The following is an 18522-nucleotide window of genomic DNA, read 5'->3' as shown; positions in this document are numbered from 1 at the left end:
GAATGGCCCCATCCCAAGTAGGCAGTGGCTGTGCTCTGCTGTAACAGACATCTCAAGAGGATTTGCTACTTGATAGTGCAAACCTCTCCAGCAGACCTTGTGCACTTACAATGTGCTTCAATTGTCCAAGTGTGGCAGATGCCAGCACTCATTTCAGTAACAACTATGTCAGGATGACAGTGTGGAGGTGCTTCCTTCTCCTCAATGTTTCCTTTCCCAGACCTTGATGTTTGGGATGTTTGGTGTTCCTGCTCCTCAGACCATCCAGTCAGTGGGTTCCCATCTCTGGACATGCCAAGCCATGTCAGAGCAGCAAGAAGCCCTTCCAGCCTTAGCAGTTCTTAGCAGGAAATATGGCCAAGAATGATTTCCCATAGCTGGAAAGGTTATTTTGAGCAGCCTGGGAGAGAAGCTTGTGAGAGTGCTTGGAGCATGGGATGAAAAGGAATGTGTGTAACAGCCAGTTGCAGAGACTCACAGTCAAAGATGTTGCAGGGTTCTTCTGTGAGGAGTTTTACTGTCCTTGGTTGCTGCTGGTCAGTGGCTGGATCCTTCAGCTGTGGGGAAGACTGCAATGGGCATGGGAGTGTCCATTCCACAGTGCCATCATCAGCTCTACCCACCTCCTTGACTTTGCCAGCTACAGGAAAACTACTGTCCTATCCAGTGGTGTCATCTCTATTACCTGGGATTCTCTACCTGGGATTATGCTGACAGCAGAGTAACTCCTGTGGGTACCACACAAGGTCTTCCATACCACCAACAGGGATTTATTGATACCATCACCATTCTCAGGGTTTAGCCACTGAACTCTGAAAGATGGGGCTTGACACCTCCTTTCCCTAGGGATACTGGCTAGTCCAGGGTTCACTGTTGTATTTGCAGCCAGCTCACAGAGGCTTGGGACAGCCATTGCCCCAGCAGGTCCCTGGGACAGACATCCACACTCACATCTAAAATAAGGACAGTGGAACTGTGAAAAAGACTGGGCTAGGTGAGCTTGCATTTGCTGGGTGCTGGCAACTGCTGCTGCATTTTCTGTAAAACTTGAACTTTGCCAGGTGCTTTACAGAGCACTTTGGGCAGTAAGAAATCAGTTTCAGTGCTACCCAAGAGCCCTTTTTAGCTGAGAAAGCAGAGGTGAGAAACTGGCTTTGAGTGGTGCAAATAAATGGTCTCATCATTAATGTGCCTGGAAGTGGTTTCCAGGATGAGCTGCTCCATCACCTTCCCACAAATACAGGTTTCATCTTCTTAGAGAAAATAGAGTAAAATATAAAAGCTCTTTCTATCATAAGAAATAGCAAGTAAATGGCTTGTTGTTGCTTTTAGACCACAAATGGACAAAGAAGAAAAGACTGACTGGTTGGCAAGGATGTGTTAAGACTCTCTTCTGACACATTATGGAAGATCTTAAGCAACACAGTTTTCCAGCATCAATTCCACCTGAAATGGTACAGCTACTCATAAAATAAGCAAACTGCAATTCATTGGCTCAGGTTTGGTTGGAGTTTTTTCTCTCTAGGCTACAAATCTTATTATGCTATCCTTTTTAAAGTTGTGAGATTATTTGTATCCGTTGCCAAGATTTAATTAAATGATTGCTGAGAGGGGTGGACATTACCAGCAGTTCATTAAATGGTTTTAACAAAATGTAGGAAGATCCAGTACCATGTGATTTTCTTTTTCTTTCCCCTAATGCTTTGATATATTGAACAAGACAAGTGAACGTTGTGGAACTTCATGTGAATATTTAATAGAATCTTCCAGTAAACAATAAATGATAGTGATTGATACATGATAAATGGCCATGTATGCTGTGCATCTCTTCAAAGCACTTTGAGTTCAGACTAAAACCAAATCTCATTCTTGTATTAAACACTTTAACTGCTTTTAAAAGTTGATCGAAAAGACAGAAATGTTGTAGAAGTATATCCCTTCTTATTTTTTTGGTCACTTGATCCACTGTCAGCCTTGGATCATCTTGCATAAACTTTCAGTGGTGAAACAAGTAGGGGCTTTTTAGACTAAGAATTTTCACTAAGGCTTTCAATTCAAATCCGTAAGGAATTTCTTACCTATTAAATTCTTACTAAGTAAAAGAAGATGAAAAGTAGTTGGACACAGCAGTAATAAATACCATATTTTAAAGAGTTTAATTAAACTACTTAGACTCTGGCTAATAGTGATTAGATGGATACAGAAAGGATGACACTGAAGCAACTGTAACTCCTAGAGCTAGAAAAAGTGGGCATGACAGTAGCCCCAGTATATTAGAGTAGTGCTGCTTAGTCTTTCTTTCAGTCCAGGAAGAAGGAAAAAACTACAAACCCATTCCAGACTATACTGTGCAATGTTGCCACAGTTGCTCTCTTTAACAACCAAATAAATGAATCCTCAAATTTCGAGCAAATTTTACTATATTTGTTGTTGTGTGTGTCCCCATTATCTTCTGTCTGTGTATAGAAGTGTAGGATTTCACAGATTAGTATCCCAGTATCTATCTATCTATGAAAAACTCTCTGAAAGTAACACATTGACTACGAAAATTGGAGTTTCCAACAAGAAAAGTTGGTAAATAAAAGTGAAGGAAAAAGAAATGGGCTTGGTTTCTGGTAGAGGATGGGAACTTAGCAATAGATCTACTTGTGTTTACATAGATGATGCAGTCTTTTGCACCATAATTTTAGCTTCTTGACATTATTTCAGCAGGTTCGGGTCTTTTTTTCTTCTTTCCTAAACAGAATGCTTTTTTTAAAGAGACCAAATGTTCACTAAATTTTGTTCTTTTACAGTATGATTTCATTATAGCAATTCTGTTGTTTATTCACCACATACTGCTCTGCTTCTACAGATTTCCAAGCAGAGTTCAGATAAAAGAGTATTTTTATCACTATTTGAATGTGAGGTAAAATATCCTAAGATTTCTCAGATCCTTCTGTCCCATCTCTTAACTGCTGTTCCATGGCCTATCCTGCCTTCTCCATGGTAGTTCTCTGCCCTTATACCCACTTCTCACATTTTGAAATAACTTGCCTTTCTTTGTAATGGGACATCCTCAGCTTCTGCTGCATTTATGATGTCAAGAATCTGGGAAAAGGAAATTGGGCTGATGGGTTTAAGCAGCATTCACTTTTAAATTTTGCTTCTGTGCTTTATTTGCAGACACCATCACTGTGTGCTTTTAAAGTATTTTAAAATGCATCAAAAGTGGATATTTTCTTTTTTATTTGAATGAGACAGCCTTTAACCTGTAGTTACATATGTATTGATGAGAAATGCTTATAATTGTTTCATATTTTGGAAGGGGCTGAGATCAGGCAGCAGCACCTCCCTTGGCAGCCCAGAACTCATGTACCTTGCTGCAGGGGCTGAAAGAGCAGCTGAAAGGACATGCTCAGTGTCTGATAATGTTTGCTTCTTAACATCACATTTAAATTCAAGGACAAGTATTTCAGTAATAACTGACACCTCCTATAAAAGCACAAACCAAAATGACAAAATGTGTATGATTAGGTAGCCCAACAAATTTTTTTGTAGCAAAGTATTTTTTGTTGTACTTAAGTTTGGTGGGTTTTTTTTACAAGTACATAAGCTTGCTTGAAGCCAAGTGAACACAATTTGCACAAATAAGGAAAAAAAATACAGTTAAGTGAATATACACACACACACCTTTTCAAGTCCAGATGAAAATACAAGCCTAGCTGTAGAAAATGCATATAACACTGTTTGCAACCTCTTCCCTATTCTGGAACTCGTAATTTAAATGACTATTCACTGGACATGACTGTGCAGTACCTGTTCTCCTCTTGTTGTCATTACAGGAATGACCTTAAAATTCCTTTTGGTTTGTCTTATGCCAAAAATTTTCATAACAAAAAATACCCCTTAGCACTGCATCTGCAGAACATTTGCTCATGAACTGCAATAAAACAATCCTTAACCCAAGTACCAATCAACTTGTAAGAATATTCAGTGGCATTGTACAGCTACAATGATTCAGAGCTCAGTAACAGCAAAACAGCAATCATTTAAAAATTATTTTTTATTTGAAGCTCTCCAGAAATATTCCTGTGATTAACAAGGGAGAAGAGAATATGCTTGCTCCATGTTTTATTAGTAATGAGCATTGGGTACTTTGAACTCTCTTTGGATTTAATGGAAGAGCAGTTCTTGGGGTTTGGGAATTTACTCAGATTCAGAAATTCTGTGTCTGTTTTAGATGAAACAGAATCCATTAGTAACTAAGCTGTTCACTAAAACCATGATTTTTTTTTTTTTTTTTTTTTAAATATGGGTTAGGCAACAAAGTATATTGTGAAGAGTTTGTTTCTTCGTTTAATAATGTCATCTACTGGAAACTGTGATTTTTACAATTTCTGCTTGTTCATGCATGAGGTGATAGAATTGTCACACCAACACACTGTCCACATGAACTGCTCATGGACAATTTACCCCAGGAAACAAAGAGAAGTCTCTGTGTTTCTAGTCTGCAAGAAACAAAGGCTGGAGTCCAACTGCAGCAGTCCGTCCCACTGTTTCTGAGCAGAACTCCTGTAAGTAAAATGGCCTCAACCATTATCATGCCTGCTAATTGCAGCTGACACTTGTAAGGCAGGTTCAGAACCTGGTTTTGAACAGGGCCCAGTGTCAGCTCTCCACCACAGCCCTTCTGTGCATGGACCTGCCCCTGCTCCACAGGGGTCCTGCTTGGGAACAGGCTCCCCTGGACCAGGGCTGGATTTCTGTGAAAACCCTTCTTTTCAGATAGCTACAATTATTAATCATTTCCCAGACTAAACAATGGCCATTTTTATCAACAAAAGGTGAATAAAAGCCCCTTAGGTAGGATCCATTATTTTTTATTAAGTGTTAAATTAATCAAGCTGTTGACCCAGCAGGATACCGTAAGCTTAAATTTAAGGAAATGCTCAAGTGCTTTATCAGAGAGAGAGAGATAGAATTGTCTGCTGTCTTGACAGATCCAGCTCTAAATGAAAATTAATGTTCTGTTCTAACTTGAGAGAATTCACTTCCCATTCTGAGAGCTGCATGTATCCAAGACAGCAGGTCTTACACAGTCGTTCAGAAGTGGTAGTTATTTTCAGCCCTAGGAAAAAGGCAACAGAGGCACACAGCTGAACTGCCCACCAGAAAACAAAATCTAGTTTAACATAATCATGATAGTGATGATCTTCATTGAAAAAAGTGAAACACGGATGTGAGATCTACTCTTGGAATGATTCCAATTCAAATTAAGGATTAATAAAGTTCATTAATGAAGTGCTTAAAAATCTATCTGATGTTGATAAATCATTTGTTACATTTGCCATGTATACAAATTTTTTGTGATTTATGGTTCATTAAATTGATTTCTTTGTGATTTCCCCCCTCTTCCCATTCACCCTAACTGTATTTCTCCTATTGCAGCAGCCATAGCTTTACTGTGCCTGTTATGATACTTTGTTGCCATTGAAGATAGTTATTCAGTTGTTTGTATGAAAAGAAACAAGAATATAGAGGGAGATGAGGAAAATATGTTAGTTCTACTGTTGCCATATGCTAAAAAACTAATAGTATGAAAAATAGAGCTTCTTGTTTATTAACATCCTGAATTTAACTACCATGTTCATAACATGCTTTGAAAATATCTGGGGCAGTTTTTCTTCAAAACAAAACAAAAACAAAAACAAAACCACCCCGGTCCTAATAGATTTAAGTAAGGAGAAGCACAGTCTTAAAGGAAAAAAAAAAAAAAAAAGGGAAAAAACCCACAGAGGGTAATGGTTACTTGAAGGCATGGTGAAAGTGAGGCAATGTTACAGAATTTGTAGTGGATGGAAAGGAGCGAGAAAGATGATGCAGCTGGTTTATGGCCATCCCACCACTTGCTAGCTGAAGACCTTGCTGTTGGCTGAGGCCATTCAGCCTGTGTGAAGGTTCCTCTGAGCCAAATGCCATTGTGATGTCCCCAATAGTGTTCTGGTTGTCACCTGGTGGGAGCTGCCAGAAACCCATCACATGAGTGAGATCCATGAAAGGCAGGCCTGCAGTTTCAGCTGCTGCCTCTGTCTCTTTGTGCACTGGGTACTTGTTAGTATCCCCTACAGGCCCTGAGGAAGCTTCTTCCATACTCATTTTGTGGAGAGACTGAGGTTCTGGTAACGGCAGGTCCTCGAGAAGATGCACATTGTAACCTTTAACATCCACTTTTATTGGTAGATTCTTGAGGGGTCCTGCAGCAAATGAGGTAGAACTAAGGTCATATTTGTTGGGCTGATGAAGGTTCAGGTTGATAGGGAGAGCTGCTGAACACGGTGTGGGAGGGACAGCTGGGAGGCTGTCCGCACAGCCCATCCTTTGCAAGTGAGGAGAAGACTCAAGAGGAAGAGCAGTTTGTAAGCTTGGCTGGGAATGAAGATGTGAACAGCTGTATTCCTCTGTTTCTGAACTATTCACAATCCCATTTGGCACAGGGACACTTTCAGGAAGAGGGGACAGCATGCTGGCATCCTCCTTCAGTCTGTATGACAAGAGCTGGTCAAGGAGACCCACTGAGTCACCATTCTGCAACCTGCTCTTCAGCAGCTCTTGTGGATGAGTCTTCCTGGTGTGGCGTGTCAAGTGGTCCTTCCGCCCAAACCTCTGGGCACAGAACTGGCACAGGAAGTCCTTGCAGCCTGTGTGAACCACCATGTGACGGCGCACGTCCTTGCGGGTATAGAAGTGACGCTCACAGTGGTCACACTTATGTTTCTTTTCCTTCATGTTGCCAGTCGGTTTCCCTGCGTGACTTTTGAGGTGCTCCAACAGAACCTCAGTACCACCAAACTCTTGGGCACACACCCTACAGGTGAGGTCCCCGCTGGTGGCAGCATGAAGAGCCAAGTGTCTCTTATAGCCTAGCTTGGTGTTGTACTTCTTGCCACACTCTTCACACTTGAAGGCCATCTTGTTGGGGTCATGGGTCTGAAGGTGATTCTTTAGATGGTCTTTCCTGTGAAAGGTCTTTTCACAGTAGCCACACTGGTGAGATTTCTGTGGAGAATGAGTGGCTGAGTGCCTAAGATAAAAAAAAAAAACAAAACACACACACACAAGAAGTTATTTGTGTTCATATTTATTCTAGTATGTTTACTCTTGCAGTCTCAAAACTTGAAAACACTAAAATTCTCAAAGGAAGGCATTCTCAGGTTATAACTTCTCAGGTTATAAGTAAAAGCCTAAATTTTTTTGGAGGGGAGGAAGGTGTTAATCATAAAGCATAGAGTAGATTAAAACTGCTCAATATCATCTTTTTGAGTAGCCACCATAATTAAGGGAGACTAGTTTTCTCCAATTCTATCAAAAACTGTAATAATAAAAGCTGGACCTCCAGGATTAATTGTCACTAGAACACCCCAAAGGAAAAAGATGTCTGTTTTTTAATCCCCCCTCCCCACCCAGAAGAGAAGGAATGGCTCCAGAGCTGTACCTGAGCAGTTTATATTTGGAAATGAAGGCTTTTGTGCATCCGTGCTGTGAACACTTGTAGGGACGCTCCCCTTTGTGCGCGTAAGTGTGGACCGTGAGCTTGTCAATGGAATCAAATATCTTCCCACAGAGTCGGCAGGGATAACTATCTGGCTGCTTCACTTCTTTTCCCTTCAGCAGTGAAGGCCGACCATTTCTCCATTTAGGTATAAACCTCACGAGAGCACCACAAGCGCTTCCTGAGCTGGCACAGCTGAACTTGGCAGCAGAGGAACAGGAAATGGTCCCAAAGCATTGAGCAATGCTTTTGCCTAATGATGCTCCTCTCAGTTTCCCTTTGAGTTTGCTTTTTGCTTTTACGGGTCCCAACTTATTTGGCGGTCTGAACCTCGTAGGAAGGACTCGGTCTTTATGGATGCACTGGTGAGATTCCAGCAGAGCAAAAGTTGCAAAAGTGCTTCCACAGCTGGAGCATATCCAAGAGTCTACGGGCTCTTTCTGCAATGAGAACAGAAGACAGGTCTTCCTTACTAACCATTCTAAGGATGGTCATATTCTTCTCACTCATCTTGTCCTCTGCTTTTCTAAGACCATCATTGTCTCTGGTGACATTTACTTCCATGTGCTACCACCTAGTTGTTCAACTGGCAATAGATTCTCTCTGGGAGTAAATACTCAAAGGAAAAGTAAAGTTGGCTAAATACTGATTTACATGTTCAGTATTTACTGTAACAGTCCTGAGCCCTTCACCTTTATCTGTGCTTACTGAATTTCAAAGTCTCTACATTTATGAAATTACTGATAAAAGCAGTTATAAATTGTACTTTATCCTTGGACAGGCACAGTTTTTCTGCTATTCCAGCCACACAATGATGGGATGGGTTTCCGTGCAAAGATGTAGTTCAGTCATACAGATTTTGTTGTGTTTTGGGCCAACTCCATGCTTTACCACACAGCAATGGCCAATGGCTCAAGGAGACACTTCCTCACATAGCCTGTCATTTGGCATTAGACTTATATTAACTGGATAAGAAACACCTTAGATTTAGGGATCTCAAGCCTATCCTGACTTGAAGCCTTTTTTTTTTTGCAAACAGTGTATTACTTCCATGAAAATGAGCTCTGCTGGATTCAGTTGAACTCACTTTAAATACAAAAATACTTTTTATACTTATAAAATTCAGATGAAAAACAATTACCAAAATGTCCAATCATGGATGAAATGTACTTCAAATTAATGCATGACCATGTACATCCTCAATTTCATCTACCTTTTATGCATCTCATAAACTGTCCTCCTTTTCCCTTGCTCTTGGGCTAGCTTGCTCTGGAGAGCATGGTGAGGCTGTACCACTCCATCTTTATTTCCAGAATGAGTCCTCCTCTCTGCTAAGACTTGTGTCTGATGCTGTGGCTCTCCCACACCTTCCTTTTGGGGAATATTCTGAAGGCCTCACAAGCTGCCTTGGAACATGGATTCCTGGTTCATTTGTATTCTTTGTTTCACATTCTTTCTAGATTAAGTATTGATTTTCACAGCCATGTTTCCATCACTTAACAAACTTTTCCTATCAGTTTAAGGATTTCTACTATGATACAGAGGGGAAAGTATTTGAATTAGTAGAGAAGGGTTACTGAACAGGAAAGACTGAAATAATTAGTGTGTACTCTGGCCAATCTGCCAGAACAAAAGACGGGGAAATGGTGAAAAAAGTCTGAGGCTGGACAGCTTGGTTATCCACAAATTAGTGCCCATCTTAAGTCTTTCCAATACATAAAGTGGTGCCACTTACTTCTGACTATATCTGATAGCTCCATTGGATTACAAACACAGGACAGAAAGAACAATCTTTCTCTGAGTAGCTGCTTGGCTAAAATTGCTGAAAGGATTCTGTGGTCTACACTTGCACTACTAGAGTTACATAAAAAGAGAAAACATGTAAATAAACCATAATTTACTATGCCTGGTGATCACTTCAGTGCAGAGTAGGAGTACTTACTGCTACTGCAGGCAAAGGAGAGACATCTGATTCTTCTTTAATGAAGACTGCAGAAGCTTCCATAAATTTGGCATAATCGGCAGCATACCATACTTTCAATTCTGTGTGGGGTTCAATTGGCTGTGAATGGAAAAAACCAGCACATGTTTACTTGTGTCAATTTTCCTAAACCAAACAGTAAGAAAGATAGGAGGGGCAGGGCAAATGCAGTTTGACTGCAGAGGCAGTCAAACTGCATTTTTTGACTCTGTTTAAATCATTGGTAACTTAGTTTCAAGACTCAAGCACTTTTTGAGCATTACTGCCCACTAGGGCTTGACACTTTCTGTTTCTAAAAGTGGAATTGTGTTGCAAGGATTTGGGATGGGGGCGCCCAGTAGCAGGACAGATGCCTCAATCCTCATAACCTTTGCTCACTGAGGTGCATTTGTCTGTGATGTTCAAACATCCAGCAGTCTTTCCAAGCAATATCCCATGCCCATTCCTTGATGTCTGGAAGCCCACTGGACACAACACTCAACCACACATTATAGGCAAAGAAAACTGCATAATGAATACACAAGATCTTGAAGTGCTCCTGGATATGTCACACTGAGCATGGGTGCAGAGCTGATGGCCTGTGGACTGCAAGGAAACCTGGCACCTTTCCATGTGCTGGCTCTAACGTGTGTGAGCTGTGCTTTATTGTAACTCTGCCCTCCTTCCACTGAAGCCTTCCCCCACAGGACTAAGGGAGCCCATAATCTGCAGTCTCCCATCCAGTCATGCTTGCCCAAATCTCTCCTCAGACTGGACTATGACCTCTTCTGACAAATACTTTCAGTCAATAATATAGCAAATAGAAAAAGAGAGGGGTGATTACACTCACTGGCTAATCATCTATTAGTTCATTAAATGCAAAGGAGAAAATTAAACTTTGGGGTCATGATTTATATGACTCCCTGACCCTGTACACAATTTTCTTCATCTATAACAAAAAACAACATTGCTGCAACAGGGGTAGAGCCAAACTGCACTGTACTTGTAGTTTCATTTTAACTCAGAAACTTGTGTCACCAAAAAAACCCCAAACAAACTAGTCCAGAAAGAGAGCAGCTGAGTCATATTCCAGAAAATGTGACATCATAAAATCCACTTATTTTGTAATATTGGTGTGGGATAAGCATGGTAGGGAAAAGACAATGTAGATTGTGAAAGCAGAGAGGCGAGGGGTCAATTGTGGGTTTAATGCTGGAAACTGAATTTGAACTCCAAGCACAAGCCTGATTGCTAACTACAACCAGAATGGGTTGGGTGTACATTTTGGTAACACCTGTCCTAAGCAGAAATGGTCTGTCCTGAATTCTCCAGTCATTAAGGACACAAGGCAGAGCCATTAACTCGGAGGCTCATCATGTATTGTGATGCAAATGTTTAAGGATGTCTTGGGACCTTGGCCTGTGACACCTGAGACTGGTACCCATAAAAAACTGCACAGCGTGACACTGTCACAGCTTTCTGCCCAGCATTCCTGGAGCAGCAGCCATCCCCTTCATGGGAAGCTGAAACCTGGTCAGTGTGACTTTGTGGGGAGAGCAAGTGCATCAATGTGTGAAACAGTCAAGTAATTAAAAAGCTCTAATCTCAGTAAAACTGAAACTAAATACCAGTATCACTACACAAGTAGCCTTTTACTCTGTGCCACCAGTAAGAGAACTGTAGTGTATACATGAAATTCTCCTGGGATGAGAACAACAGCAACCATGGGTGATTTTTTTCCCTCACAATTCTATACCTTTTAAAGTACTTATTTCTAAGGATTGCAGGCATCAGGTCAGAAAGTAAGCTAATGGTGGTGTCAGGATGCCACTTACACGTGCTTTAGTAGCTGTAGTTTCACATCACTGAAATCCCATTACTTTGTAAAAACAGTGGGGAAAGGAGCCAATCCTACTCCCATCTTAATACATTCACTAAAAATGTCTTGAGAAAGTATCTTCAGAATCAGCCCTAAGCCAGCCTCACAGCTTGACCAGCAGGGTGTGCCTAAGTGAAGCACAAGGCCATCACATTTATTGACCAAGACAAAATCTGCAGGATGCCACAGTACCCTGAATGATACTGAGACTTGGAGAAATAAAACCCAAGTAATGCCCTATGACACACAGCACAGCAAAGGCTCCAAGACACATGCCTCATCCTAGGACACTATCTGTGTCAGTGTACAGGATGCAACTCTTCATTAATGACACTGTGCAGAGTTCTGCTGAAGTCAGCAGAGAGCTAGTTCAATAAAATTTAAATTATACTGGAAATTTTAAGCTACCAGTTTATAACAACTACTTCTTGAAAAAGTTCATGCTTCCCAAATATAGTATTAGTAATCCTGTCAATTTTACAACCATATCATACATTTTAAATCAAGTTGAAGTCTCAAATGATATGGACTGCATGAGCATCCCAAACACAGCCTAAATATCTCAGAGTAGCATATACTATTTCACATTTTTCTTTTTTTTTTCTTAATTATTATGTTGATATTAATCCCAAAATCAACTATACTCCACACTGTTACAAACAACTTAGAAAGTATGAAATGTTATTCTCTCATCAGCACTATACAGTAAATATTTTTCTCACTGTGCATGGGGAGAAACAAAAATGGAGGAAAAACTCCAAATACTACTATGCCACAAAAATATGTGCCAACCTTGGATACAAAACTGAAATGCTGGATTTTAATTAATGGTAACTACTTTTCAGTAATATTACTTTTTTTAAATTTTTTTGCTCACAGTGATACACAAACATTATGTTCATCAGATAGATTTCAATTTCCTAAGTGTGCAAAAGATTTATTTCTGATTAAATCCAACTCTGTCTAAGACAATGGCCAAACAATAAAAACCAAGACTGTATGTTCTAGTTTCATTTATATACACAGAATGCCTTGTTCTCTCTCTTCAGACAAAGATGCAGTCCAGAATCTCTAACATAAACTGGTCATTTCATGGCAACATTGCAGTATTCTAAGTTTTGCAGTTAAGGCTTCAGATTCAATGACCATGGAAAATTATCCATAAAGATTCACTTAACAGCCTGTTCCTGAGCACAGGACAATGTGCTCAGAAAACAACATGTGTCCAGAAATGCAATAAAAGAAACAAATTTGTTTTTTATTTCCTGAATGAAGTATTGTTGAATGTAATAATGCCAAATAGTGCCACCATATATCTACTTGGGATTAAAGAGCATTCAGTTTAAACACTGTCATAGTGAATGATTTTTATGTTCACTTGGCTCAGTTTCTTCACTACCCACAACAGCAAGTACACAACACTTTTTCCTGACAAACCCCACACACTGCCTGCTTTACTACAGATTAAATGACATTAAAGGTGGTATGTATGTAACGATCCAGTTGGCAGAATATAATCAATCTTTCATTGTAAGAGTTAGTCTTTCAGAACCTTTGTCTAGAAGTTTCCCTTTGCATGAGAGATGAAGCAATGTAGGTTTAACTACCTTAACTGTTGTGAAGTAGACTTCTCCACAGTGCTGATAAGCCACAAGGGTCTGCTCTTCTTGGTTCCGGGCTAGCCGGACAAACATCATCCAGTTTCCACAGTCCTCATTGGGAGTGTCCAGAAAGTACTTCCCTCCATCTTTCAATACCTGAAACAAAGGGGGAGAACAGGAGGACGAATATGATAAAACCAAGTCCTGCAGAGAGGCACATCAGTTTCCTTTAATTCGCAATCACAGCTATCAGTTATCTACCTTGTCTTGGCCATGTGTCCCTTGACATCACGGTTGTTTTGAAATAGATCACTCCTAGTGAACACTGAGTGCAAGAGAAAGTGAAGATAGAATACCTGCTGAGCACCCCACTACTAAAATAACTGTAGGCCTTTGTATGTATTTCCCATTTATAGTTCATCATTTTTATGTTCTATAAAGATAATATTATAAGAACTAAGTGCAGGCAGGTAGAAAGATAAGCTTTATGCCTTTATCTACTTCCTGAGCACTCGATAATCTCAAGCTTCGGTGCTACTACATTTTGCATGGAACAATTGTATAGCTTGTGTTAATAAGTCCAGAGAAGTAGCATACAACATAATGGCATTTTAACAGTCTTCTCTTTTTCCCTTTAACAATGCAAAGTAAATACAAATTAACAATTGTGCCAGAAAGATTTTTTTCTTTCTCCTTTTCTTCATTCTACCTAGATTCTCCTCCAAGAGAATGCCCCTATGAGGCAAAAACTACCAACCTCAAACAAAACAGTTGCTTTTTTGCAATAGTCTCAAACGTGGACAAACAAAGCTGCACACCTGATGTCAGTACAGCTTGTATTTGTTCTACTAACCATGTAACTGAGCAAGTAACTGCAAAAAAAAGTTGCATTTTCATTGCTTCTGGGAACTATTTTATCTAACTTCATCACGTTTCCGATGAAAGCACCTGCCTGTTGGACAAGTTTGGTCACATACTCATGCTACAGAGAAGCCAAGGCAGCTACTGCTGTCATGTAGGAAATCTGGGACTCTAATCTCCTCTTCTGAAGAAACAGTCCATTCATCAGCCAGAGCTGTGCTTATCACTGTATACTGTTAAGCAAATGGTGCTGACTGATAGAGGATAGGGTGTGGTTTACAATGGCTTGGTGAAGAGGAAGGAACTGGGTGCTTAGCTCATCCATCCATTGTTAGAGAAGTACATTTTCTGCATTTTTAATAGTGTCTAATCAAAAGACTGAAGATACTGAGTTACAGAGAAGAACAAAGCTTTTCTGGTGTCCATATGCTATGAAAATCCCATAGATGGACAGTGTTATTTTTCCTTGCAGATAATTCCCATAATTTCCATGTGCAAATCAAGTTTGCAGCTATTACTACCTTGAAGCTCTCAAACTAAAGTTCAGAAGTATTTTCTCACAACACAGTATTTTCCGCTCCCAGGCTTCTGGAGAAAGCTCAGATGAAGACACAGAGTGTGCCACAGGACAGCTGCTGCTGGTGTCTCTCTCTTTGGGGTTGAGAGGGGCTGATATGAAATACAAACTCCAGAAGAACCATGACCTGTTGGGAACTCCTCACAGAGGCTGTGGCTTGACCATGGACTCTAATATGACACAGAGCCATGCCCAGCCATGACCCTGACAGCAAAATGCAAAGACTGGGGTCCAGAGGATTTCAACTCTCACTCCCAAGGAATTATTGTGGGAAAACTTGTCCATGTAGATTTGTCAAAGCTGGGCTAGTCCTGAGAGGCCACAATTTTTGCTGGAAAAAGTGCAAATAATAGAGCCATGGTCCAGATGAAACAGTCAGTACCTACGTGTGCAGCAACAGAGGTACCAGCCCTAAATAACAATCAGATTAAATAAACTGAGGTCGTGCACTGTGTGTCTAAGCCTCTAAACAAATTACCAATTATTATTAATTAATAACAATAACATTTAAAATTAATTAAGAAGTGTTTCCCTATCCCTGCACTGTTTCTCCCTACTAAGCTGGTGCCTTAGCACATAATTCTGTCGCTCTCACTCAGAGCAAAACTCAAACCTCCCAGTGGTTTGGTGTAAAGCACAAATCCTTTTGTGTTATCTGGGAAGAAAGTGCAGTAGCCATGCTGTCTGAAAAGCTTATCAAGAGCTATTAGACTGATAGGCCTAACACCCTAGAAATGGTAAAACTAGAAAGCAAGAAAACAAACTTCTAGAAAATACAGTATACAGGAATATTTAGGCACTTCAGGTTATGCTGCACTGCCTAATAATTTCTGAGTGATTTACACTCATACTTACACATCCAAAGTAAAATTAATGAACTAGATCAGATGGCAAATTGACTGATTAAAATACCTAAATAAGTATGAGCTGCTAAAGACACATATGCACTTCATAAAAAGGAAATGGGTTTTTACCTGTAGGACTAGCCTGCTCTCATCATAGCAGGTCAGTTTTGTAGACAGTTGACCAACATAAGGGCCAAATTGTGTTCTCTTCTGTATTACTTTCTTTGCAAATACACCAAGGACTGTGAACAAAACAGAGCAGTCTAATATTAGTACAGACATCACAAACTATTTCTTGTATGCTTACAGTTGTGAAAAAGGAGAAAAACGAAATAGTGCAGAACACATGATTTCTTCTTCTAGACCAATAAGCCCAGTAAATAATTCTAAGGTAAAGAAACTAAAAAGGATGTAAATAGGTACCGATTTTTTTTTTTTTAATGGGAACTACATCAAATAATAAAGTATCAAATATCCATGACAGGATGTTAAACTGAGTATGAGTATCCACAAACATGTGGATACTCCTCAATCTACAAACAGATGTTACCATAGTCCTCTGCTTTTTGGCATAATTTGGAAGGTTGTTCTCTCCCAATAAGAGTGGAGAGAATCTATAAAAACACAGTATTAGCCTCCTAAATCATTCCAGTTATTCCACTGCCAGATCAATGGAGTGACAGTGTAGGCATCTTGTAATTCTTTTTTTTCTGAAAAGCAATCTAGGCAGGACTAATTTTACACAGGTAGCTGTGGAAAATTTGCACACTAAGAACATCATTCCTTTGTTCATGTTTGGGCATCCAAATTGCTGTGCTTTTAGAAGGAAGCAACAGTCTTTCTATAATATGAACTGAAAATGCTGCAAAAGGTAAATTCCCCCACTGTGATCTCTTGAGTTTGAAGGATGGATAAGGGATGCCAATTACCATTTTGTTTCTGACCTTTCATTTAAAACTCTTTCCTGTTTTGCATGCTGGGGGAAAAGAGAAAAAGCAGTAGTAGCGCATGGCTGTTATTATTAGATACAAATTCAACATTCATTAAACTTGGATTGACTGAACAGAGCTAACTGGTTGCTCACAGCTAAATGTCACACCAGCTCTGGCTAATGTCTTGCCATCAGTTTATACCAGAAATCGGTCATAAACAACAGTAGCTGACTGTGAGCTTTAGCTGTGCTCAGCTGAAAACAGTCTTCATAATGCTAATGCCCAATGATTATGCCTTGAGTTACTCATGAAAACAGGCCAGTGTTTTTGTCTCCTCTTTCTCAAATGTGGGAAAATGAGCTAAAATACTTACTCTGCTGGTTTCCAGCTCTCAGCTCCAAGACTCGCAAAGTGAGGTAGTGAGGTAGGGTGAGGCGGGCTCGGCTGGGAATAACCCTATCTTTAGCCCTGATGAGTGGTCCGTGGAGTTTGCATTCTCCTATAAGGCTTTTGCCGCAATCCTCACACCCTACAAATCCAGAAAAGGGAACCTGTTACTAAAAATGAAATCCTGCTTTCCAATTTAGTCTCTTCTAATTTTGTCATCTTGAGAACACATCTGGAATTACAAATGTTTTTCTTCACATCAGTGTTCTACATTAGGTAGTGATAAGATTATCTGCAACTCAAAACTAAACAAGGAAGGTTTGAAATAACACCTCCAGTTTGTGCATTCTCTCCTGAGCAATTTGGCAGGTCTTGACCTCCAAAGATTTATACATATGATCATTTGGAGGTGTCACAAACTGTGCCTTTAAAGACTAGGATGGGGGCAAAAACTGAACTTCACTGCATGCACAGCTATAAAGTAAGATGCATATATTTATACAGAAAAGTGAAAAGTTGTTATCAATAACCTAGGTAAGGTTGGTCTCTTCCAACCTTACCCATTCTGTGATTATGAAATCTGCAGAGACCCAAGGAAGACTGTGTCTGCTGCACAGACCATTCTCACTAGAAGATGAGACCCTCAGGGTATCATAAGAAGTGAGTATGATGGGTCCTACAGCCACAGCTCAGCTGACAATCATGCAGGGGCAGCCTCCTCACAGGACACTCTGCCTGTGGATGTACGGAAAAGGGGCACACTGCATCTATCAGCTCTTGGTTTCCAATAATGACATCTGCAGGCTGAAAACACAGACCATCCAGAGAACTCATTAAAGAGAAATACATGTCTGCAAACTGACTTTCCCCCAGCACAGGGAGATATTTTTGGTTCAGCGCAGCTCAAACTTGTTGCCAGGGAAACTCATACAGAGCAGTGACAAAACTGAGCAATGAGACTTTCCAGCAGAAGGTCATCTCAGCACTGGTGTCACACAGGGCGATGGGAAAAAGGGGACTTCTTGCACAAAACCTTTTTATAGACAGCAGAAACCAAACCAGTGAGCCAACAATGCTTTACGACTGAGTTAAAAAGAAAAGCTGATATTGGTCATCCATGACTACTTCGTTTTGTTTTCCTTCTGAAAACTCTGCTGAGCAAGTCTATTCAGTAAGTGACAATACAGAGCAGAGGAGGGGAGCCAGCACAGCCAAGGGAGTCCAAGGGAGCACTGTAGCAGAGACTGGGGCAGGAGAAGTAAGGCTTCATCACAGACAGGGGCTCATAACCAGGGGCATAAAGGGCTCAGGAGACACTGCCTGGGGAGACATCAGAGATAGTCTTTGAAAAAGCACTACAGCACAATAAATGCCATATTCAGGGTACCCTTTAAAGGTTTCTGTTTGTAAACATAAGCAGGCACTTGACTAAATCATGCACCTTGAGAGTCAAAAATCTCCCCAGATAAGCCTAAAGTATTCCTGAGTTCTTTGGGCTCTCCATCAACTCCAACTGAGGAGACAGACTTGTATATTGGTCAGGTTGGAGGCAATACAATATCAGTATTTTCCAATAATTTGTGGCCCATGGAAGTTTTCTTTTGTCGTGGCTCCCAGGTTGCACACCTGTACTGTGAATAGCTGAAAAAGATAACTTGTTTCTGCTAGTGTTATGGATAAAGAGCATGCCCCTCTATAGCCATCACTTAAAATGTACAAAACCCCCAACAATATAGCTGCCAGACAACTTTTCTTGTTATACACTTATGTACCCAAAACTCCTTTACAGCTAGGCTGCAAGAAAATAAAAATATTTCCTTGGTGATTTAACTTAACTGGCTTTTAAATAAATTCACCCTTCTGAAGGCAACAAAATTATGAGGGCTTCCTGAGCTTGCTTGGAATAATAGTGACTTTGTCTCAAGTCAAACAGCTCCTGCTTGGAGAGT

General features: G+C 40.3%; 1 protein-coding gene across 7 annotated transcripts in view; it reads right to left on the bottom strand.

The window, feature by feature from the left end:
• Positions 1 to 3207: 3207 nt before the first annotated feature.
• Positions 3208 to 18522, bottom strand: part of PLAGL1 (PLAG1 like zinc finger 1) — a 45295-nt gene continuing 29980 nt past the window's right edge. For 6 of the 7 annotated variants that reach the window (XM_079331234.1, XM_079331235.1, XM_079331237.1 and 3 more), the window contains 6 exons: positions 16560 to 16715; positions 15384 to 15496; positions 12978 to 13127; positions 9474 to 9593; positions 7475 to 7971; positions 3208 to 7063 (listed from right to left, as the gene is read on the bottom strand). In XM_079331234.1, the coding sequence (XP_079187360.1) occupies positions 5788 to 7063; positions 7475 to 7971; positions 9474 to 9593; positions 12978 to 13127; positions 15384 to 15496; positions 16560 to 16715 (2312 nt within the window). In that variant the 3' untranslated portion in view covers positions 3208 to 5787. The remainder of the gene's footprint in view (positions 7064 to 7474; positions 7972 to 9473; positions 9594 to 12977; positions 13128 to 15383; positions 15497 to 16559; positions 16716 to 18522) is intronic. The other variant, XM_079331238.1, reaches the window with a different exon arrangement.

Source organism: Erithacus rubecula (genome assembly GCF_903797595.1).
Source record: "Erithacus rubecula genome assembly, chromosome: 2".
Classification (NCBI taxonomy): Eukaryota; Metazoa; Chordata; class Aves; order Passeriformes; family Muscicapidae; genus Erithacus; species Erithacus rubecula.
The sequence above is the reverse complement of the archived record's forward strand: the minus strand, read 5'-3'. Positions and strand labels throughout refer to the sequence as shown.